This window comes from Cyanistes caeruleus, chromosome 3 (genome assembly GCF_971803275.1).
Source record: "Cyanistes caeruleus chromosome 3, bCyaCae1.hap1.1, whole genome shotgun sequence".
Classification (NCBI taxonomy): domain Eukaryota; kingdom Metazoa; phylum Chordata; class Aves; order Passeriformes; family Paridae; genus Cyanistes; species Cyanistes caeruleus.
In genome coordinates this window covers 97,494,873-97,514,658 of record NC_141703.1, presented here as the reverse complement: position 1 = coordinate 97,514,658, position 19,786 = coordinate 97,494,873, and the positions used below count along the sequence as shown (strand labels likewise).

General features: G+C 43.4%; 1 protein-coding gene across 2 annotated transcripts in view; it reads left to right on the top strand.

Moving 5' to 3' along the window:
• Window positions 1-17,575, top strand: part of MYH15 (myosin heavy chain 15) — a 45,670-nt gene extending 28,095 nt beyond the window's left edge. For both annotated transcript variants that reach the window (XM_023943060.2, XM_023943070.2), the window contains exons 28-43: window positions 86-176; window positions 1,150-1,539; window positions 2,512-2,638; window positions 3,748-3,866; window positions 4,343-4,539; window positions 5,531-5,880; window positions 6,460-6,584; window positions 9,340-9,455; window positions 11,368-11,560; window positions 12,227-12,430; window positions 13,429-13,554; window positions 13,948-14,118; window positions 14,606-14,710; window positions 15,988-16,083; window positions 16,592-16,729; window positions 17,445-17,575. In XM_023943060.2, the coding sequence (XP_023798828.1) occupies window positions 86-176; window positions 1,150-1,539; window positions 2,512-2,638; window positions 3,748-3,866; window positions 4,343-4,539; window positions 5,531-5,880; window positions 6,460-6,584; window positions 9,340-9,455; window positions 11,368-11,560; window positions 12,227-12,430; window positions 13,429-13,554; window positions 13,948-14,118; window positions 14,606-14,710; window positions 15,988-16,083; window positions 16,592-16,729; window positions 17,445-17,462 (2,566 nt within the window). In that variant the 3' untranslated portion in view covers window positions 17,463-17,575. The remainder of the gene's footprint in view (window positions 1-85; window positions 177-1,149; window positions 1,540-2,511; window positions 2,639-3,747; window positions 3,867-4,342; window positions 4,540-5,530; window positions 5,881-6,459; window positions 6,585-9,339; window positions 9,456-11,367; window positions 11,561-12,226; window positions 12,431-13,428; window positions 13,555-13,947; window positions 14,119-14,605; window positions 14,711-15,987; window positions 16,084-16,591; window positions 16,730-17,444) is intronic.
• Window positions 17,576-19,786: the final 2,211 nt, after the last annotated feature.

Here is a 19,786-nt window from a genome sequence, read left to right as displayed (position 1 = left end):
ATTGAACAACTCTTTAAAAATTTCAAATTCCTAACTTCAGGCTTCAAGGCAAATTGTCACAGTAGGATTTTCCTTTCTGTGCTAGGAAAGAATTTGAAATGAGCCAGCTGAATTCCAAGATAGAAGATGAACAAGCTATAGTGATGCAGCTGCAGAAGAAGATCAAGGAGCTTCAGGTCAGCTTGCTTTTTTATCGTATATCTGAGGACAAGTTTCTCTTTGTGCCTCACTGAAAGACCTTGCAGAAACTTTTCACAGCTAGCTGCAGCTCCTCTTTGAGACACAAAGTGGTACATGTCCATAGCTTCCCAGACAGATCCCTTTTTTCCCTCAGGATGGTCGTTCTGCAGTGTGTCCTCCCAGTACCAGGGCAGATGACCACAGAATGGCAGTGGTTTCAGGCAAGGCAGAAAGACTCTGGTGGTTTGTTTTGGGCACATAACATTGTTCCAAACCATGGAGGTGAGGGTAGTTCCTGGAGAGGAGTTCAGCAGTGATAAGCATGGATTTGAAATTTAGAGAAAAGTTTAAAAGACACAGTAAGTTTTCAACAGAAATTAAGAGGCCAAAGAAATTCAGCACAGTTCAAACACAATGTCTGGACTCAAAAATAACAGCTCTACCTTTTTTTGTTAAAAAAGAATATTTGTATAACTTGGATGTAAAGTGCAGATTGGTGAAAATAATCATTTAATAAAAAGAACTGCTTCCAATAAATATTTGTTATCCAGGCAGTTCTACACACTGCTGTACTGACACTGTCTTAAGACTCCTAGAGATAAATTACTCCAGTTGTGGAGGTCTCAAAATGAGAATTTGTTGCAGTTAGCTCTAGTAGCACCTAAGTCCTCACATGTACTTCCACTGAATGTCAAACACATGAACATAAGGTCAATGCACTGGACCTATATGTCTTGAACTAGAACTTGCAGAACAATCTACTGCAAGCGAGATGTGACTCATCATCATATCACATAGCTCAGGATCTGATTTACTGACACAAATGGGCAAGTCCTTTAACAGCTGAGCTTCTGCCAGAGAGGTAAAATATGGGCTGGCAGAGGGTTTAGCAGTTTGTAAGGTGCCTCATGGTCTTCTGATGGGAATCATCATAAAACTGACCCCAAAGTGTTCATGTTGCTCTGGCAGGCTCGTATAGAAGAGCTAGAAGAGGAGCTGGAAGCAGAAAGAGCTGCTCGAGCCAAGGTGGAAAAGCAGAGATCAGATTTGGCCCGAGAGCTGGAGGAACTGAGTGAGCGTCTCGAGGAGGCTGGGGGAGCCACAGCTGCCCAGCTGGAGATGAACAAGAAGCGCGAGGCAGAGTTCCTGAAGCTGCGGCGGGACCTGGAGGAGGCCACGCTGCACTACGAGGCCACGGCCGCCACGCTGAGGAAGAAACACGCGGACAGCGTGGCCGAGATGGGGGAGCAGCTGGACAACCTGCAGAGGGTCAAGCAGAAACTGGAGAAGGAGAAAAGCGAGCTGAAGATGGAAGTGGATGATCTCTCATCCAACATGGAGCAGATGGTCAAGGGAAAAGTAAGGGTCCTGAGGCTTTCCAAAGCCCCGAAAAATCATGGGTAGCGAAGGCTGGTCTGAAGGTTTCCCAGGCCACTTGGTATGGCTGAAGTGTTTTAGAAGGTGCTGTCTTGCACCATGTCTCCCTTATCCAGCTGGTGATACAACCCTTCTTCCCTAGAGATGGGACAGTAATTAAGATGGCCTGTCTGAAACACACAGTGCATCCTCAGTCCCAGGCATGTTGTTTATTCATGTATCTCAGGGCACAAAAACATGTCAAGTAAATTAGGCTCCTCCAGGCTGGTGACAACTGGAGAGATGCCATCCAAGTCAGGATATCTCTCACCCTAAGCAGTCTCCTTTCAGATCCTACCCTTGGTTCACAGTTTTGATCCATGTTATCACGGAGTGCAAAGCAAAGGCTTGCATGATCACACTGTATATTTTCACTTCCTACAGCTGAATTGTGGATTTTGTTTCCTGAGTAGATAATCTCAGTAGCTTTCAGAGCACTTGAAATAGATTTATTTCAGTGCAAGTGAGGAAAAGAAATGTCAGTATTCTCAGAGTTAGAAAGCTGTCATCAAACCCAATTTATGATAAATGGCAATTAAAGCAGAATCAGTAGAGCAATTTTCATTGGAGGTGATTTTCCCATCTAGCAATTATGAGGCGGCTATGCCTGAACTTCACAGGCACGTGATTGCTGCTGAAGTTCTTGCAGGGACTTTTTACACTGGTGCTTACTTTCAGAATACAGCTCAGGGAAAACAAATGGGGAAGGTGGTCTGATGGGGAATCCCATGGCCTGGGATCACAGATGTGGGGCTGCCCTTTCCTGCTCTAATACTGTGATATTTGTGTCTTTACGATCTGCCATTCCTCTGAAAGAAAAACACACAGAAAAAAGGACACATTTTGAAGGCTACAGCTTCCAAATGTTTGCCTGGAGGCTACAACTTTCTTTGTCTCTCTCCTGATTCCCACTAGGCCAATGCAGAGAAGCTTTGTCGCACTTATGAGGACCATCTGAATGAGACAAAAACAAAACTGGAGGAAATGACTCGCCTCATGAACGACCTCACGACTCAGAAGACTAAACTCCAGAGTGAGAACGGTATGTGCACGTTCAGCCCAGCTAGACTGTTTCCCAGGAATTTATCAGGGGCATCTCTACACTGCTTCAGTGAGATGTGTTCTGCAGTGGCATCTGCTCTGAAGGTGGCAAGGTTGGGATTGTTGAATGGAGCAGTAGCTTTGTGTCTTTTGGCATTTCTATCTTCAGTAGTCTTATAACCTTGGTGGGGAAACCTTGCCTTGGACTGGCTTTTGAAACAAACCTTTACCCACATTCATCAGCATACAGTGATAACATCTCATCAGCCAAAATGGATGTGCCAGCTCAGAACCCAGGATGTGCCAGGCTGCCTAGGTACCTATTGTTTCAGGAACAAGGGTATATGCATCTAGAAATCCTAGAGGGAAAAAGGAGTTGGGCCTGTGTGAATTCCATCTTCCTCAGCTTGACCTTGAGCATTGCTCCCTCTAAGATGTTCACATGTCCTCTAACTTCTTACTACCTTTCTGGCCAGATCAGTGTTACTTAATTTCTGCATCCTAACCAGATATCACTGTTCTGTGTATTTTCAAATACATATTTTTCATTTCCTGTTTGTTGTAACTTCTGTGTCTCCTGTAAGACTGTGGTTTTCACCCTGCAGTGACACACTTCCTGTTCCCAGTGAAGTTCTCCTTATGTATTCATCTGTTCTGTATGTTGGTTGTTGTGAGGTCCTCAGGGTGCTTTGCAGCCCTCTGAAAAGAAGTCTGTGAAAAAGCAATATAAAATAGTGAAAAAAAGTAAAACCAGCTACAACTGCCCATGAAAGTAAGCATCAATCTAGTCTAATCCACAAACTGAAGTAAAATTAATAATTCAAGCTATTGGCAATAAAAAAAAAAACAACCCAACTGACCAAACAAGAAAACTTAAGTCACTAAACCCACTGAAAAAAGAAAAAAAATCTGTAAAAAACTATCCTGGTGGAGTATCTGATGGTTACAACTTTGGAAGAAGCCTCATAACAGGTCAATCACAATCACTGTGAGTTCTTTTCCTCAGCAGAACTGGACAGGTGGGACTATGGTTTTTCGACTGAAACTTTGTCATTTCATCAATTTGCTCCTTTTTTGTTGTTGTTGTTTATGTGTCAAATCTTGTGGCAGGTGAGTTTACTAGGCAACTAGAAGAGAAGGAGTCACTGATAAGTCAGCTGTCCCGGGGAAAAACATCCTTTACACAACAGATTGAAGAACTTAAGAGACAGCTAGAAGAGGAAACCAAGGTAATGCTTTAACTGTGTCCCATTCCATGAAATGGAAATTGTGGACTAGATAAAAGCTGAAATGAGACATAGGAGTGGCAATGATTCCTACTAATTGTACTGATATAAGTTCCTGCCCCTGACTGAGGCAAGTCACAAGAGTGACTTGAGAGTTTGGGAAAATCATTGACATACATAAATGTTAAATAAAACTTACCCAGTAGGACAGCCAAAATCTCAGATCTTACATCTTAAAAGCTTGGGTTATTTCTCTATTTCTCCAAAGTTGTTAAATTATCCTCAGTCTTGATAGCTTCTTCCCAGTTAAGTCACCAGTTAGGGATGACTGCAAACAATTTTCACCTCACTTGACCTGAACTGTCAAAGCCAGAGGCAAAAAAGAAGAAAGAAGCTTAAGCCTCCATTTCAATTTCTAGGGACTATTTTGGTTTTGCTGTAGGTGACCTTGCAATGTTGTAACCTTTCCATTCCCACAGTCCAAAAATGCCCTGGCACATGCCCTGCAAGCGGCCAGGCACGACTGTGATCTGTTGCGGGAGCAGTATGAGGAGGAGCAGGAAGCCAAGGCAGAGCTGCAGCGGGCTCTCTCCAAGGGAAATGCAGAAGTGGCACAGTGGAGAACGAAGTATGAGACTGATGCCATTCAGAGAACTGAGGAGCTGGAAGATGCCAAGTGAGTTACGTGGGCGTCAGCGTGCCCTTGACTGGCAGGACTGTGCTCACCAGGTCTTGCTGTGTGCTAAGGAAATAGGGTTGGAAACTTTCCTGGCTGGAAAGTCCCTCCCACTCAAAACTCAGAGCTGTAATTTGGGCCTGTTCTTCATATTGCTTGGGGAGGTCAATGTTTCTCTTGAGCGCTTGTCTCTGGAGTAGTGGCTGTGGATACTGGGGTTTATTAGAGAACTATCAAAATTAGATAGTCCTACTTAGTTATGTCACACTCTTTTACTTTGCTCAGGCCCGGTACTATATTTCCTTGGTCTTGGCTTCCCTTTCCCACTGGGAGATGATGGCTGCCCTGGGAAAGTAAAAAGTCATGTTGGCTCACACTGTACAGCTGCTCCCAGTCTCTGAACACCTCCAATTTCTGCCTCTGCACATCTCCTATCTGCAGGATCTCACAACATATTTTCTTCATCTAGTATCTCCACAATCCTCTTTCGAGGCTGTCCTTTCTTTCAATCACCTCTTCTTGACAGGACTCCCTGTTTTCCCAATCTAAATAGTTTATGAACAAAAGCCCATTGCATGACAGCCTCCTAACTGTTGGGTATCTCATATCTCTTGATTGGAAGAAAATGACACTGTCATTTAGAGCAGGTCTTATAAAAAATTTACAACCAGCCATACTGATTACAGCTTGTAAGTAGCTAGCTGGTGCCTGAGAGTTCAGAAGTTCAATTTCAAATATTCACAGACACACACAAAATGTTTTGACATGTACCAGTATTCATAATTTAAGCTGTTTTTTCCATCATAGCCCCTTCTGTCTAGAGGCTCAGTCCCTCTCTGTTCCTCTTCCCCTTGCCCCATCCTCCTCCTCACCCCCTCCCCATTTTCCCTTTCAGAACTGATTTACTGAGTTATTGCTTTGGGGTTAGTTTTTCTGGATAACATGGCAGCAGTGACACTTGGTCATTTCCCTGTGTCTTCCCACCTGCTAGGAAGAAGCTTGCTGCTCGCCTGCAAGAAGCTGAGGAAGCAATTGAGGCAGCCAATGCCAAATGCTCTTCTCTGGAAAAAACAAAGCACAGGCTGCAGAATGAGCTGGAAGACATGATGATTGACCTGGAGAAGGCCAACTCAGCGGCTGCCTCGCTGGACAAGAAGCAGCGTGGTTTTGACAAGATCATCAATGACTGGAAGCAGAAGTATGAGGAGTCACAGGCAGAGCTGGAGGCTTCCCAGAAGGAGGCCCGTGGCCTCAGCACTGAGCTCTTCAAGCTGAAGAATGCCTATGAGGAGACCCTGGACCACCTGGAGACTTTGAAAAGGGAAAACAAGAACCTCCAAGGTAGGCTTCATTCAGGTCCTGCAGCCAGTGCAAGAGCCTCATCAGCAGATGGCTGGAGGGATGCACTGCAGCAGCTGTGGGGAAAGATGTTTATCTCATCCTGAGATGAGCTTTCCAATGTCATTTGAGACACTGCCAGTGAATGTTTTCAACATGGAGACTGGTATGGCCAGAGCAGAGAAGGCTTCCTTTTGCCCCTCTGTCAATGAAACTCACTGGCAGAGGAGGCAGTCTCCAGGGAGGAACAAGAAAGATGACAGAGGTGCAGCAGATAAAGCTTAAACAGCAGAGCATGGTGTTCTAGCCTGAAGAAAAAAACTAACACAAACAAAAACTAAACACATCACAGACAAAAACTAAATCACTATAGCTGCTTTAAAAAGCATTCACAAGAAAAGCTGTACCTTCAAGTTGTTCAGGTAAAAAATCTCACTGTAAGTGAAAGGAAGGCAGGGTTCTCATACAGAAGAGCCCTTGAGGTAATAGTTTGAGGCATGGGTCCTCTATTCACGCTCCATGAATTGCAGGATGTTCCAAACTCTCTGTTTTGCTAAATCCATCTATCCTCTTTTGTTTCAGAGGAGATTTCTGATCTGACCAATCAGATTAGTGAAGGAAACAAGAGCCTCCATGAAATAGAAAAAATCAAGAAGCAGGTTGAGCAAGAGAAGTCAGAAGTTCAGCTGGCTCTGGAAGAAGCAGAGGTGAGGAAAGAAAGCTCCAGGGAAAAGGAAGAGGGTGTCTTTATCAGGATTTTCCATCCCTTTCATCTTCTTGGGAAAACAGCCATTGTGTTGATTTCTAGCATGCACAAACTCTCTGCACCCAGCTCCTCCAGCCTTGCTAGCCAGTGTCTTCAAGACTGACTAGTGACTTTTGAAGATGTCAGCCCTATGATCATCAGTGGAGGCCTTTTGCAAGGAGGTGCCTTGCAGCCTTTGGGTTTTTGTTAGAATCGTGGAATCATCTAGGTTGGAAGAGATCTTTGAGATCATCCAGCCCAACCATCCACCCCACACTACCCCTGAAACCCCTAAACCACTAAACCACATTGCCCAGCACCAGAGCCAGTTGTTCCTTAATACCTCAAGGTATGGGGACTACGCCATCTCTTTGCACAGCCTATTACAAGGCCCAAACAGTGGAATACAGTGACTTTTTTTTCTTTAATATCAAATCTGCATCTCCCCTGTCTCAGCTTTATGCCATTTCCTCTAGTCCTCTCGCTGTAGGCAGAAGAGACCAACTCCCACCTCACTACAACCTCCTTCCAGGGAGTTGTAGAGAGTGATGAGGTGCCCCCTGAATCTTCTCTTGTGACTAAAAAACCCAAGTCCCTCAGCTGTTCTTTAAAAGACACATCTTCTAGACCCTGCACTAGCCTTGTTTTCCTCCTCTGCTTGATTGGTTTGGTGTTTGTGTTGCTTTTCATTTTCAGGAAGCTCAGAAATCTTCTGCCCACTGCCTCAAAATTCAGTCCTTGATCACTTTGATGTAGAACATTTTAGTCTTTCAGAAAACAGAAATGTTGAAAATTGTGGTCTTACACTCTTTTATCAGATATTTCTACCATCTAGGTTCCAGCAGCAAATTCACCATTTCCTGCTTATGAGAATGAGAAAACAAGCCTCCTGATGACTATCTCTTTTATAAGGTCTCAGATATTGTGTTGGGTACTGCAGCCTGCCTTAGAAAATGCAGCAGTCTCGGAAGACAAATGAAAATAGTCCTGTAGGAATTCACTAAAGACATTTGGCCTCACTGCTTTAATTTCTACAGTGCCAAGTAGGCACATACCCAAGAGGGTTGCCTCATCCCAATCTCCATAAACAAAACACTACAGAACAAGCTAACTGGAAATCCTTGTTATTCACTTCAAGGGCTCAGCAGACAGATTTTATCAGAAGTGAGGTGCATTACAAGGCTAAGAAGGGGTGTGCATGGTGCTGGCAGAAGCATCCCAGCAAATAGCAAGGGATTTTTAGTGAAGGTTGTGTTTATTTTGAAATGCATCTAAATAATATCTGCTAAACCAAAGGTCACCCAGTGACAGGAATCTGTTAATAACTTCAATGCTGTGCCATTTATTTTGCCTGTTCTGGGATGCTTTATATATTGCAGGAATTTCACAGCCAGACAAATAGGTATCATAATCAGAGCAGAGGAAAGAGCATGTCTTCCTTCCACAGCTCTGAGACACTGAGAATGATTAGGTACCCTGTCAAAAAACTTCCCTTGCTAGGAAGAATACATTAGTCCTTCAGGGATCTAAGGGGCACAGTTTACTTTCCTGGACTGTGTGGGATGGCTTTCTAAAATTCAGTGGTAGTAGAAACTAACAAAAATAAAGTGATTATGTATCTTACTCTAAATGTGAAAGAAATGGGTTAATGCAGATTTTCTCCCTTTCTTGTGAATTTGGGCCTCTGGCAGTCACTGCTGATGACAAAGAATTTCCATGTGCCATTCCTATGAATTCCTCCTATCAATGCTGTTCCTGTTGTGGCTCCTGGTCATGATGCATGTATTTGACTGACTTGCTGCATGTTGGCTGGAGATCAGCAGGGATTTTGTACAGCTTTGTTTTCTCAATCCTCATTCTGTTTCCTCATTGGTGGAAGCATAGGTAAGCTTGTGCAGTTCCACCCTTCAGAGAACACCTCCCAGAATATGATGTTCAGTTCTGTGCTTTTGCTGCTGTTCAGTGAGAGCAGCAGGGGAACAGAATGACACTGAGCCTGGCTTATGCAAGACCTGAAAGTCAGAGGACTTGTTATTTCTTTATGGGCTGTTGTCTGCTTAGTTCTTCACTTCTATATATGAGAAAAATGTAGAAATAAAGACATAGGCACAAATCATCCCTGTTTCACAGACTTCATATTAATTGGAAAGAACAGACAGAGAGTTTTTGCATTTTGTCACAGAGCTGACGTCTGTTATTTCTTTCCTTGAAGTCATCTTGCCTAATAAGATTATGTAATTGGGAAGTTTCTAACACTTTGTGATTTGGAGAGATTTTTGTGAGTGGGATGGATGTGTGGACCCCTTCACACTCCCAACAACAATCTTGTTTTAGCTTATCCCTGTCCCTTACAAGCCTGTGAATTTCTGGAGGGTGTCTGTACAGAGGTGTGGAGCAGGGAACATCTGTTGATGTCAAAACCATGCAGGCAAGGGCTGAAGGTGTTGGTGTGTTGTTTGGGTGTTTTTTGTGAGCTGTTGACTATTTGAAAATTTGTCCTCTGAGGAGCTTGCTGCTCGGTTTTCCAGCTGTCAGGTTGCATTAGAAGGCAAGTAAATGCGTTGTAAATGTAAGCTGCTTGTGTCCTTGCCTAGAGAGAGAGACAGAAGGAGGAAACAGGAAGAGAAGTGTGAAGGGATCATGTTTGTGCAGCTGTTTGTAGTTTGGGAAAAAAAATCAATTCCTGGTTTGCAAGCTCTTGGTGTTTTCTATTTCAGGGAGCTTTGGAGCATGAAGAAAGTAAGACACTTCGTTTTCAGCTTGAACTTTCTCAGGTTAAAGCAGAGTTTGAAAGGAAGCTGACAGAAAAGGAGGAAGAAATGGACAATATAAGGTACTGTGCAGGAGGTAGCATGCTTCTTAAGTGAAAAGTCTGAAAAGCCTGGAACTATTCTCAAGACCCAATCCAGTTAAATGCAGCGCAGGTAGTTATGCCAGCATAGGCAGGTACTGTCTGTACCAGAAACCGAGCCAGCTCTGACTGTTTACCACATTTCCCTTGCTCAGTTCAAATATTCCTGTCAGATCAGTCCCTGACAGTGTACAATTAAACCCATCATGCATAACAAACTGCAGCTGTAAAAAAACTCTCTGGCATAATCAATTCACAGCAGACCAGGGCCACTAACTCTATATGTTGACAGTATGGAGGCAAGTAGGTCTAGAGAGCTGCCATCTCCTAATCCTGTGTGGGATGGCTGCCTCCCAAGTGGCCCCCCAGCAAAATCAGCAGTACTTGTCTCAGTGGTGCTCAAACTTATGTTATCTGAAGGCATTTAGTTAATTTATGCAATTACAGCTACACTGAGTGTGGGAGGATGTGAGGAGCTTGCTGTTATGTGTACACCATTTGGGTAAGCAGTGAGAATTGCAGACGTGCAGAAAGTGTGAATGGAACAGGAGAGGAACTCGCAGGTAAGATGGATAAATAGGGAAAAAATGGAAAGCAATTCAGGAGGATGGTGTCTTTTGTCTCTCCCCTGCCAGCCAGCAGAAAAGCAAGTCTGAAGAGTTATACCCTTAAGAGGAGGTCATGTTAGCCTATGTGCCTGTGCAGTTATTCAAAAAACTTTGGCCTTGAATTAGTCAGTGTTGTAATGTTATTAATTTGAGAATCATGACATTAAGTCCAAGACCCACCCTGGCCAGCATACCCAGAGGGATTGATATTTTAGCTGCTTCAAAATTAAGAATATTTTGGCCTTTTCATCTTCAGGTGTCCTGAGATGTCTGGATTGTAGAGATCTCAGGACAAGCTAATCAGTGCTAAACAAGCACAGTGCTAATCAGTGCTTTCTGTTTCAGCTTCACAATAAGTGCTCAGCAGACTCTCTGTGCTGTTTTCTGGGAGTCTAGGGCACAGTTCAGTATCTTGCTGAAGCAATAAAGCCCTCAGGTTTTTTCTTGTTGACTCAGTGATTTCCCAGAACTCCTACACTTTCAGCTGAAATTGGCCGGCAGTGAAATAAATGTTTCCATGCGTGTCATATTCTGGGCTTTGAGTTACTTTTTGGTTGTAAGAGAGCAAAACTTTCATTGTAGGACTTCTCTGTTACAGAATCAAGAAAATTAGGTTGTTTGTAGCTGGTTTTTTCTTTAAATTGACATTAAGCTGCCTTTCCCAGAGGGACAGGCTGTCAACTGGGTGGGTTTAATCACTTCTAAATTTAGATGTCCGTAACACAGATTTGTATTGATGAATCATTCCGTTTATAATTAGCACAAGAAAAGTTTTTTCAACATCTATTTTAAGACATAATGAATTGTAGCTTACACATGCCATTTACTATAAAGAGCACCTAGAGCTTAGAACGTAGCAACCTACCTTCAATTTGATAAATCCCCTCCACTAATGCCTCCAGCAAAAGGCTGAGATGTAAATCATTCCAGGATATTCTTCAGTAAATATTTTATTTAGTGACTGTTAGGCTGGAAATGCTTCTTGTTCAAATCCGTACTTGCTTGTGTTTACAAGAGCTTTGAGAGCACTCCTTGCTCCAGTACTGCCAAAGGAAACACAGAAGAAGGTTGCTAGAGGTGCTTACCTCTAAATCAGGAGTTAGCTGGGGGTGTGAAGTACACCAGCCAGTTCAGTGAGGCACTGGAAACCGTGTGCTACGTATGTGTGCTACCTACGTCAGCCAGAAATACACTATTTCTGGAAGGGAGACACTTCTGCTGCAAGTACTTCTATGTCTCTGCACAGAGAGGAAAATCATTCCATCCATCTTTCATGTCCTTCCCAGGAGAAACCAGCAACGTGCCATAGATTCGCTGCAGTCCACGCTGGATTCTGAAGCCCGCAGCAGAAATGAGGCCATCCGGCTTAAGAAGAAGATGGAAGGGGACCTCAATGAGATGGAAATCCAGCTCAGCCACGCTAACAGGCATGCTGCAGAAGCAACCAAGTCAGCACGTGGTTTGCAGACACAAATAAAGGTACTGGTGCCCCCCAAGAACCCAGTGGTACTTGCAGGCCGGGTTTTCTTAGCACAGGCCAAACCAGCGGTGGTGATGGTAAGAGGGAAGCTACTCCCAACAATGTAAAGGGAAAGCCTTGGTGATCATGAATGGTGTAAGAGAGCACTGAAATGTGGATTTCTTCTCAGACTTACATACAAGCTGCATGAGATCCAGTCATAAAACCCTTGCTGGCTGCAGCCTCTTGCAGGGGCAGCAAGCTACAGCATGAGGAACTGAAAACCTGTGATTTTCTTTTGAGCTTGCAAGGCTTTTAAAAGAAGTGAAGAGCAAGTGGATTTTCTGGAGTACAGGGAGTGTGTGTATATTCAGCTTTGTTGTTTGTGTCAACATTTGTAATAGCTTAAAAAAAAAAAAAAAAAAGAGAAGTGTTTCTTGCCAAGGCACCTCTTCTGTTGTCTCCTCTCCCAGACCCACCAGCTCTGAGAGATTTGAGCACACAGATTTGTTTTCCTCCATTGCACCACATACCACAAAAGCTATTCAGCTTACAGTTTGGAAATAAAAGTATAATAAAAAAAAGGCACCGAAATTCTTGAGATTGGCCCCAGGTAGCCGCTGCAATCTGGATTTCTGTGATATAAGGACAGAGGCTTGAAATGGAGTTGTGCTGCTTTATTTTAGGAGCTTCAGGTGCAGCTGGATGACGCAGGACACGTGAATGAAGACCTGAAGGAGCAGCTGGCGGTCTCTGACAGGAGGAACAATCTTCTCCAGTCAGAGCTGGATGAGCTGAGGGCTTTGCTGGACCAGACTGAACGGGCAAGAAAGCTGGCAGAGCACGAACTGCTGGAAGCCACTGAACGTGTGAACCTGCTTCACAGTCAGGTTGGCTTTTTCTGTGCCCTCTCCCTCACTGGTTAACCTGAGCCCTCTCTGTTGATCACTGACACTGTTGGTCCATGGCCATCACAAGTCAGACACACCCTGGCATCCCTCCAGAGGGAAAATGGGGCAGAGGAGTTACTCTGGAGATGTTCCAGCTGACTCCAAGTTAGCTGGGACTGACGATTCATCCAACTGCTTTAAACAGCTTCCAGAAAAAACACCGATGGAAAATAAAAAGAATGAATTTGATTCCTTTCATTCTTCCCTGCTGTAAAATCAGTTTCCTGCTTTAGTTAAGCCATGTCCTTGACAGTGAGGCATTTCTCTGGAGAACAATGCAGGCACTGTTTTTGTGGTGTTAGTCAGCGGCGAAAGCCACAGGGCTGGGCTCTCATGATAGGGAGATGATGCAGGACCACAGGATCCACCTGCAGCAAAGTGCTCTCTGTGCCTGCAGGTCTCCATTGAGATCAGCCTTGGGGTGTTGTCCAGGTGGACACCATTTCTAGGGTGCCATGGAGGGGCCTGTCCTGACCTGGCAGCACTTTTTACTAAAACCCAAACCTTCTCTTCACCAAATAATAATCACAAAGAAATGAAAATGTGCTACAGGTTGGCAATGTTTTGCAGTATTTTCTACAGGCCATTGGTAATGTCATTTTAGTCACCTCACTGGCTAATTAAGGATCATTAATTTACCAAAATGAACAGCTTCATTTATTCTATTCCGGCCTACTTCTTATTACTTCATCTGAATCAAAATCTGAATATTTACAGCTTTGAGAGTTTTTTTAATATTTCTTCAGTCTGAAGCTACCTATGCTAGTCAAGGCAGCCCTTACCACATACCTGGGTCTCCATTCCCAAATATTCCTCTGAATAATCCAGAAGTGGCAAAAATCAGGAAGCCTTGGTGTGCTATGGTATTTAAAGGAATTGCCTCTAATCATCACTTTTCCTCCTTTTCCACTATTCATTTGGGGAAAACTTAATAAAAGAACACAAGCCTGATCAATCAAAAGAAGAAGCTGGAGGGTGACATTTCCCAGATGCAGAATGAAGTGGAAGAATCACTCCAGGAGTGCCGGAATGCAGAAGAAAAAGCCAAGAAAGCAATCACAGATGTAAGTAGGCTGGCTCCTTGTTCACTTCTTTTCACAACACAGCATCTAAGGACACTGTAGTGTAGCAAATGTCACAGTGAATGTTACTTGTAGGCACTGTAAATGAGAACCCTAGTGGTATAGGACAGGCATAAAAAAATAAGAAAAAAAAGACAGGTGGAATCTGAAATAAAAGCATTAGAACGGAGAGGGGGAAAAAAAGGCCTCCAAGGTTTTTCTGTCCTTCCATTTTCTCTGTCTGGGTGAGATATGCACACAGAAGGAATTCTGTGGACCTTTGGCTACAGTGAATTATCCAGATAAGGGATAGTTCAGGACTGATCTTCCACCATTTATTCTGAAACATAAGACAAAAGCATATGGGACTTCCTGTAAAATGTGTCTGTTTTTCAGGCAGCAATGATGGCTGAGGAGCTCAAAAAGGAGCAGGATACTAGTGCTCATTTAGAGAGAATGAAGAAGAACATGGAGCAAACCATTAAAGACCTCCAGAAACGACTGGATGAAGCAGAACAAATAGCTCTGAAAGGTGGCAAGAAGCAGATCCAAAAACTGGAATCCAGGGTAAGTTTGTGATCCAACTTCAGACCACTGCCTTCTGCTTACAGACTTGGCACCAGATCAGTAGCTCAGTGCTGCCTGATAAGTTCACAGAGGCCAAGAATAGGTAGTATGGACACTTTCCTCTGTTTCAAAAATGCAGGTGAGCAGTTCTTGGAGGCATGCTTCCCCTTCAGTATCCAGCTACTGACCAGCAGATGAATAAAGCCCTTGATTAAAAAAGAATTAAAAGCCCCAGCACCTAAAATCAGCAAAAGCCTCTCCCAGTGCTTACTTGTTTACACGTTTTTGGCCTTTGCACATGTCTGCACCTATGACTGATGGTGCAGCTGGAATACTTCTGTGAAAAAAGAATAGAAAGGTGACATTTTGATCTCTTCCTGAAATTTGACTCTATGGAGATACCTAGCAAGTCAGTGTTTCCTGAACTGTGGACCAAATTATCTGCTGCTTTGCATATATGTAGCATAAAGGTGTTCCTTTTTTGCAGGTTCGCGAGCTGGAGAACGAACTTGAGACTGAACTCCGTCGCAACTCGGATGCCCAAAAGGGAGCCCGCAAGTTTGAGAGACGCATAAAGGAGCTGACTTACCAGGTATGCAGTAACCACCAGGTTTTGTCACTGCAAGAAATGTCATGAACAGCCTCAGCATTACAGTAATGGATGAAGAGTGGCCTCAGTCAGAGCTTTCTGACTGCAGGAAGCTTTAGGCACAGGAGGAACATCTCCCTAGGGCATCCATCACAGAATGCTTTGGGTTGGAAAGGGCCTTGGAGATCATCTCATTCCAACACCCCTTCCATGGGCAGGGACACCTTCCACTAGACCAGGCTGCTCGGAGCCCCATCCAACCTGGCCTTGAACACTTCCAGGGACAGAGCATCCGCAGCTTCTCTGGGCAATCTGTGCCAGTGATCATCATCCTCTTGCCTGATTTGCTGTAACTAATGTTAGAAAGCCTCTGTTGCTGGGATTTGGACAGTTTTAGCACAGTATTAATATGGAACAGGCTCCAATGACTATTTACAATGCAGGGGAAGAAAGAGCCCAGCTCTCTCTCTCTCAGCTGTGCTGCTGTTGCTAAAAGGAGCCAGAAGGACTCAGGTGACTCTAATGCCCTGCTCAGTGTAGGGTTGCCGAGTACCAGGGCTCTGTCACCTATTATTGAGCAGCAGGGTCTAGTCTTGAGCCTCCTGCAGGTTTGCTAACAGCTGCTCATGCTGCTTGCCCTTCAAAAAAGGCCTGCAGCATGGAGCACTTATCCTTTTGCTTTGAGCAGCATTAAGGAGATAAATCCATCCATCTGCCTTAGGAGATTATTTAGCCTCCTACCTGTTGTTTTACTTTGAATTTTGTATGTAGAAGCTGAAGGTCGGTTTGTTTGAATACAGTGTGCAGAATTAGCTGGTCCCTTTGCTTATGGAGTGTGACAGCTTAAAACTAGGCTTTTTTTTTTACCAGGAATGCCTGCGAATCAAACTTCAAATTATGCAAATTACATAGTTCTAGGCTCAGCCATATCTGCTTCAATATATAATGACACGCTTCATAATGACAAGCGTGCTCCTCACCCCTGAGCAAGGAACTCTGCCTGTATCTGCACACCTCTGAAAGTGTGTGCACATATATATCTTTATTTATATACATTTATATTTACACATCTATACATGAGAAGGGTACTCTCAGTCTTCACCCTCCACACATCTTCAGTGATGACATAGAAATTTTTCTCATGTGTACACAGGACATGGCTAACTAGTGCCTTGAGCTATAAGTTTCTAAAATATGTATGGCATCCATAATTATTGGATTGTGGGAGATGCTTTAAGCCTTTTTACTCTATCAACTCAATTAATGGTGTTTTGATACAGTCAGAAGAAGATAAGAAGAATCTTGCCAGGATGCAGGATCTGATTGACAAGCTACAATTAAAAGTGAAGAGTTACAAGCACCAAGCAGAGGAAGCTGTAAGTAACAATTTGGGCCTTTTTAACTTTGAGAGATGTATTGTTACAAACCCAAAATCTTTTATACATAGAAACTTCTAGTACAAATACACATAAATATTTCTTTTCAAATCTATGTGAGCCCTGCTTATAAAACTGTATTTATATTATATATAAATTAAAATATATAGCATATGTGTTGACTATATTTAAGAAAAAGTACTCAATTTTATCCTAAGACTGCAGTAAAATTTGCAAGAGAAGGGGAGGAAAGGAAAGAATAGAAAGGAGTTTTTTTCCTCCTAGCCCCTCAGAAGACATGTTGAGAGCCTCTCAGTTCACTTAATGTGGAAAATGCCGTTAGAAATACCAGCTCTGTAAAACAACAACAATCTCAGTTCTGCAGGAGGCAAGTGGTGCCCATACAGCTGTTACCTACTCATGCTGAGCACTTTCCATCCCACTTGAAATTAAAAGCTTTGTTTCATGTGGACAGGAGGAAATCAGCTACATTCTTTTTTCTCACCAGGAAGCTCAAGCCAATCTGTACCTCTCGAAGTACAGAAAACAGCAACATGATCTGGATGATGCTGAAGAAAGGGCTGAAATAGCTGAATCTCAAGTTAATAAGCTGAGGAGCAAGTCAAGAGATATTGGAATGAAAAAGGTATGGTCATACGGCATGGGGTAGATGTGTTTAACACACAGTAGTGGATGTTCTGTATCTGCTACATCTCTGAAAGTAGTGTAGACTAGGATAAATTCTTGGGTTTCTACATTTTTTTTGTTTCACTCTGCCCTTGATTTTACTGGTCAGATGCTGTTTGCTAACACTGATTGCAGCTCTGGAAATGTAGCAGAGTGTTGCATTGCCAAAGATGAGCTCAGTGGTACATGCAGAGGTGGCAGCTCCACAAGAAGGGTTTTGTGGCAGTGATGGCAGAAGCTGCCAGGAAACACATTTAGGTGGAGACTGCTGTCCCAAAAATCATGACATCTCCTCTGTGGAGAGGACACTTTAGAGATCACTTTGACCCTGTAGTATTAGAAATACCTTGTCTACTGCTACCAGTACCCATTTCCTGGATACTCTGGGGACTGTCGTTCAGAGCACCACCATGTATTGAAAAAGGGTTGTAGAAGTCCTCTGCCTTCAAAAGGATCTATATAATTTAGAATGAGGACAGGATACCTGCATTGTTAGCTGGAATAAGATGGCAAATGTTGGCTAGATTGCTGCTAGTCTATTTCAGATACAAACTAGTAATACCAGGGAACAAGAAGCATTAGTGAAGCTTTTGTCACTTATTTGTGAACTTACACTAAAACCCCTCCACACTTCTATTTTTTAACAGTTACATACTATCTCAATTGCATTTCAGGTTCATGAAGAGGAATAAAAAAGTCCAAGCTGACAGATATGAGAAAATACTTGACATAATCAGGCACAACTGAAAGCAGATGTATGAAAAAATAAGCACTTACAGAAATAAACATCAAGTGAAAATCCAAATAGATTGTACAGCATATTTCATTCATTTATTTGTGTTTCTATTTTGCCAAGCCTCAGGGATCAATAGAAGATTACATCTCACCAACAGCCAACTTCTTTATGTTGGAAAAAATCCTAATTGGCAGATCCCTGACAAAATCAAAACTAAGGGCAAATCCAGTCATGCTTCACAGCCTCACGTATTTCATATGCAGATTGTTAAAGCAGCTGTCCTGGTTTATGAACAGTACTTCTCAGTTCACTCTCTCAAACCACACTGCCACTCTCTTGCTCTCCCTCCTTTCCGCCTTCCCACTCCTGGAATGGAGTTGGGAGTTGAAAGCACAAAAGGTGAAAGATCACAGCCTAAGAACAATTTCCTGGAACCAGCAATGAGATAAGAAAATGAATACTAATAGCAACAATATTAATAAAATAAGTGTACAAAAGAGAGGGTGATGCACATGCAGAAATGCTCACCATGGACCCGTCCTTGAAGGAATCCTTTTTACCCCAAAGGGAGTCCCTGTCCCCACCCCAACCCCCCAGTGAAGTAAGGTGGTATCAAATAACACTAGGGTTCTGGTCATGCCCCCTCATGGCTATTGCAAAAAAATAACCCTGCCCTGGCTGGAACCAGGACAGCAGCATAGGTTAAACCTGTGGAAGGGGACAGCCCTTGAAGCCAGGATAACCCAGCTTGCATTTGTCCTGCCCGCAAAGCCCTGAGTTTTGGAGGAGAAGGGAAAGTAAATATGAACAGTCAATTTATAAGCTTCCACTACCATGAGTCAAGGGACTTCTCTTTGTCAGCTACAGGACAGACACAGGAGATTGTGTCAAGACACACCTCTCTGTGGCTCAGAAACAGAGCTCTTAGATCTTTTCTGCCTTTAAATAGGAAACTGGTCCATGGTGGTTTAACACCAGTCAGAAAATACTCATAAACTCCAAAGTAGCTGCTCCCCTTTCCCCCACCGCTTTCTGGTAAGAGAGAGACAAAAGCAGAGACCGTGGGTTGAGATAATTTACTGAAAGCAAAAAGCAACAATATTAATATCAAAAATATACAAAAAGAGAAGATGTTTTACCCACAAAGAGGTGTTCATGGTCTCAGCTGAGTTCCATGTGGCAGCTGTGACAAAGATGGTGGACACTCCCTGTAGGTCATGTCCATGTGGTTCTCTGGGACAAGGACAAGATGGCAACTGTTCCAGTGCTGCCAGCTCCACAAGTTTTTCCAGACAAAGACAAGGTGGCAACCATTCCCACACACCATGTGCCCCCCAGGACTAAAACAAGATGGTGGGGGAGGCTCCCACAGCTAACATTTCCTATCCCTGAGCCCAGGACAATGGAAAACAATGACAGACAAACCCCAGAAGGCTGGATCATCCATGTTACAGTGCCCATTTTCCAGACTGCTGTACTAGGCTGAGCTTGGCAGCATTCAGCTCCTCACACCTCAGTTTGCCACTGTTTTGTTCCCCACAGCTGTTCCCACTCTGACATTTCTCTGCTCCCCCCGCCACTGCCAGCCCAGCACACTCTGCTGGGCTCGGACTTGCTGCTGTGGATAGCAGACGTGGTCTTTGCTTTAAAATAAAATACTAAATGAAATGAAAACCAGTGAGCTCTCTTGTCCTCATCCTGAAAAAAAAATAAAAATGCCAACCTTGAAATTTAGGGATTTCTTCTTTTCTGGAAACTTCTTTGTCCCTTTAGGAAATCCAGTTTTGCATGCTGACTTGTCACAGGATGAGTGGGAGCTTCAGACAAGCCCTGCCTTAAATTTAAGAAATCACTCTGGCCTGCAAGTTCTAAGGATGGCAGATTAGATCTACTTATAAAATGGAACAGACAGGAGATAACAAATGAAAGGTCTTAATCAGAGTTACTTATGACACAGTATAAAGCAAAAGAAATACTAGTATATTACATAAAACACTGCATGATATTATGGTACCTATATTAAAACTAATAAATGAAATACTCAGCCTCCAGAGGAGTAACTGCAAAGCAGGCCTTCCTGCTCTGACAAGAAACCACATGTTTCCAGGAAAATGTGCAGAAGATTTCTGCTTTGTGAAAGCTTGATGCAGCTTATATAGTTTGTAAAGGTAGGTGCCTGTCAGTCAGAAACCCAGTTTCTCTTTCCAGATCTCACTTTCACAGTAAGATGCTTATTGTCAGCTGGGAGATGCCAGGCCAATGGTAATCCCATGGTGCCAA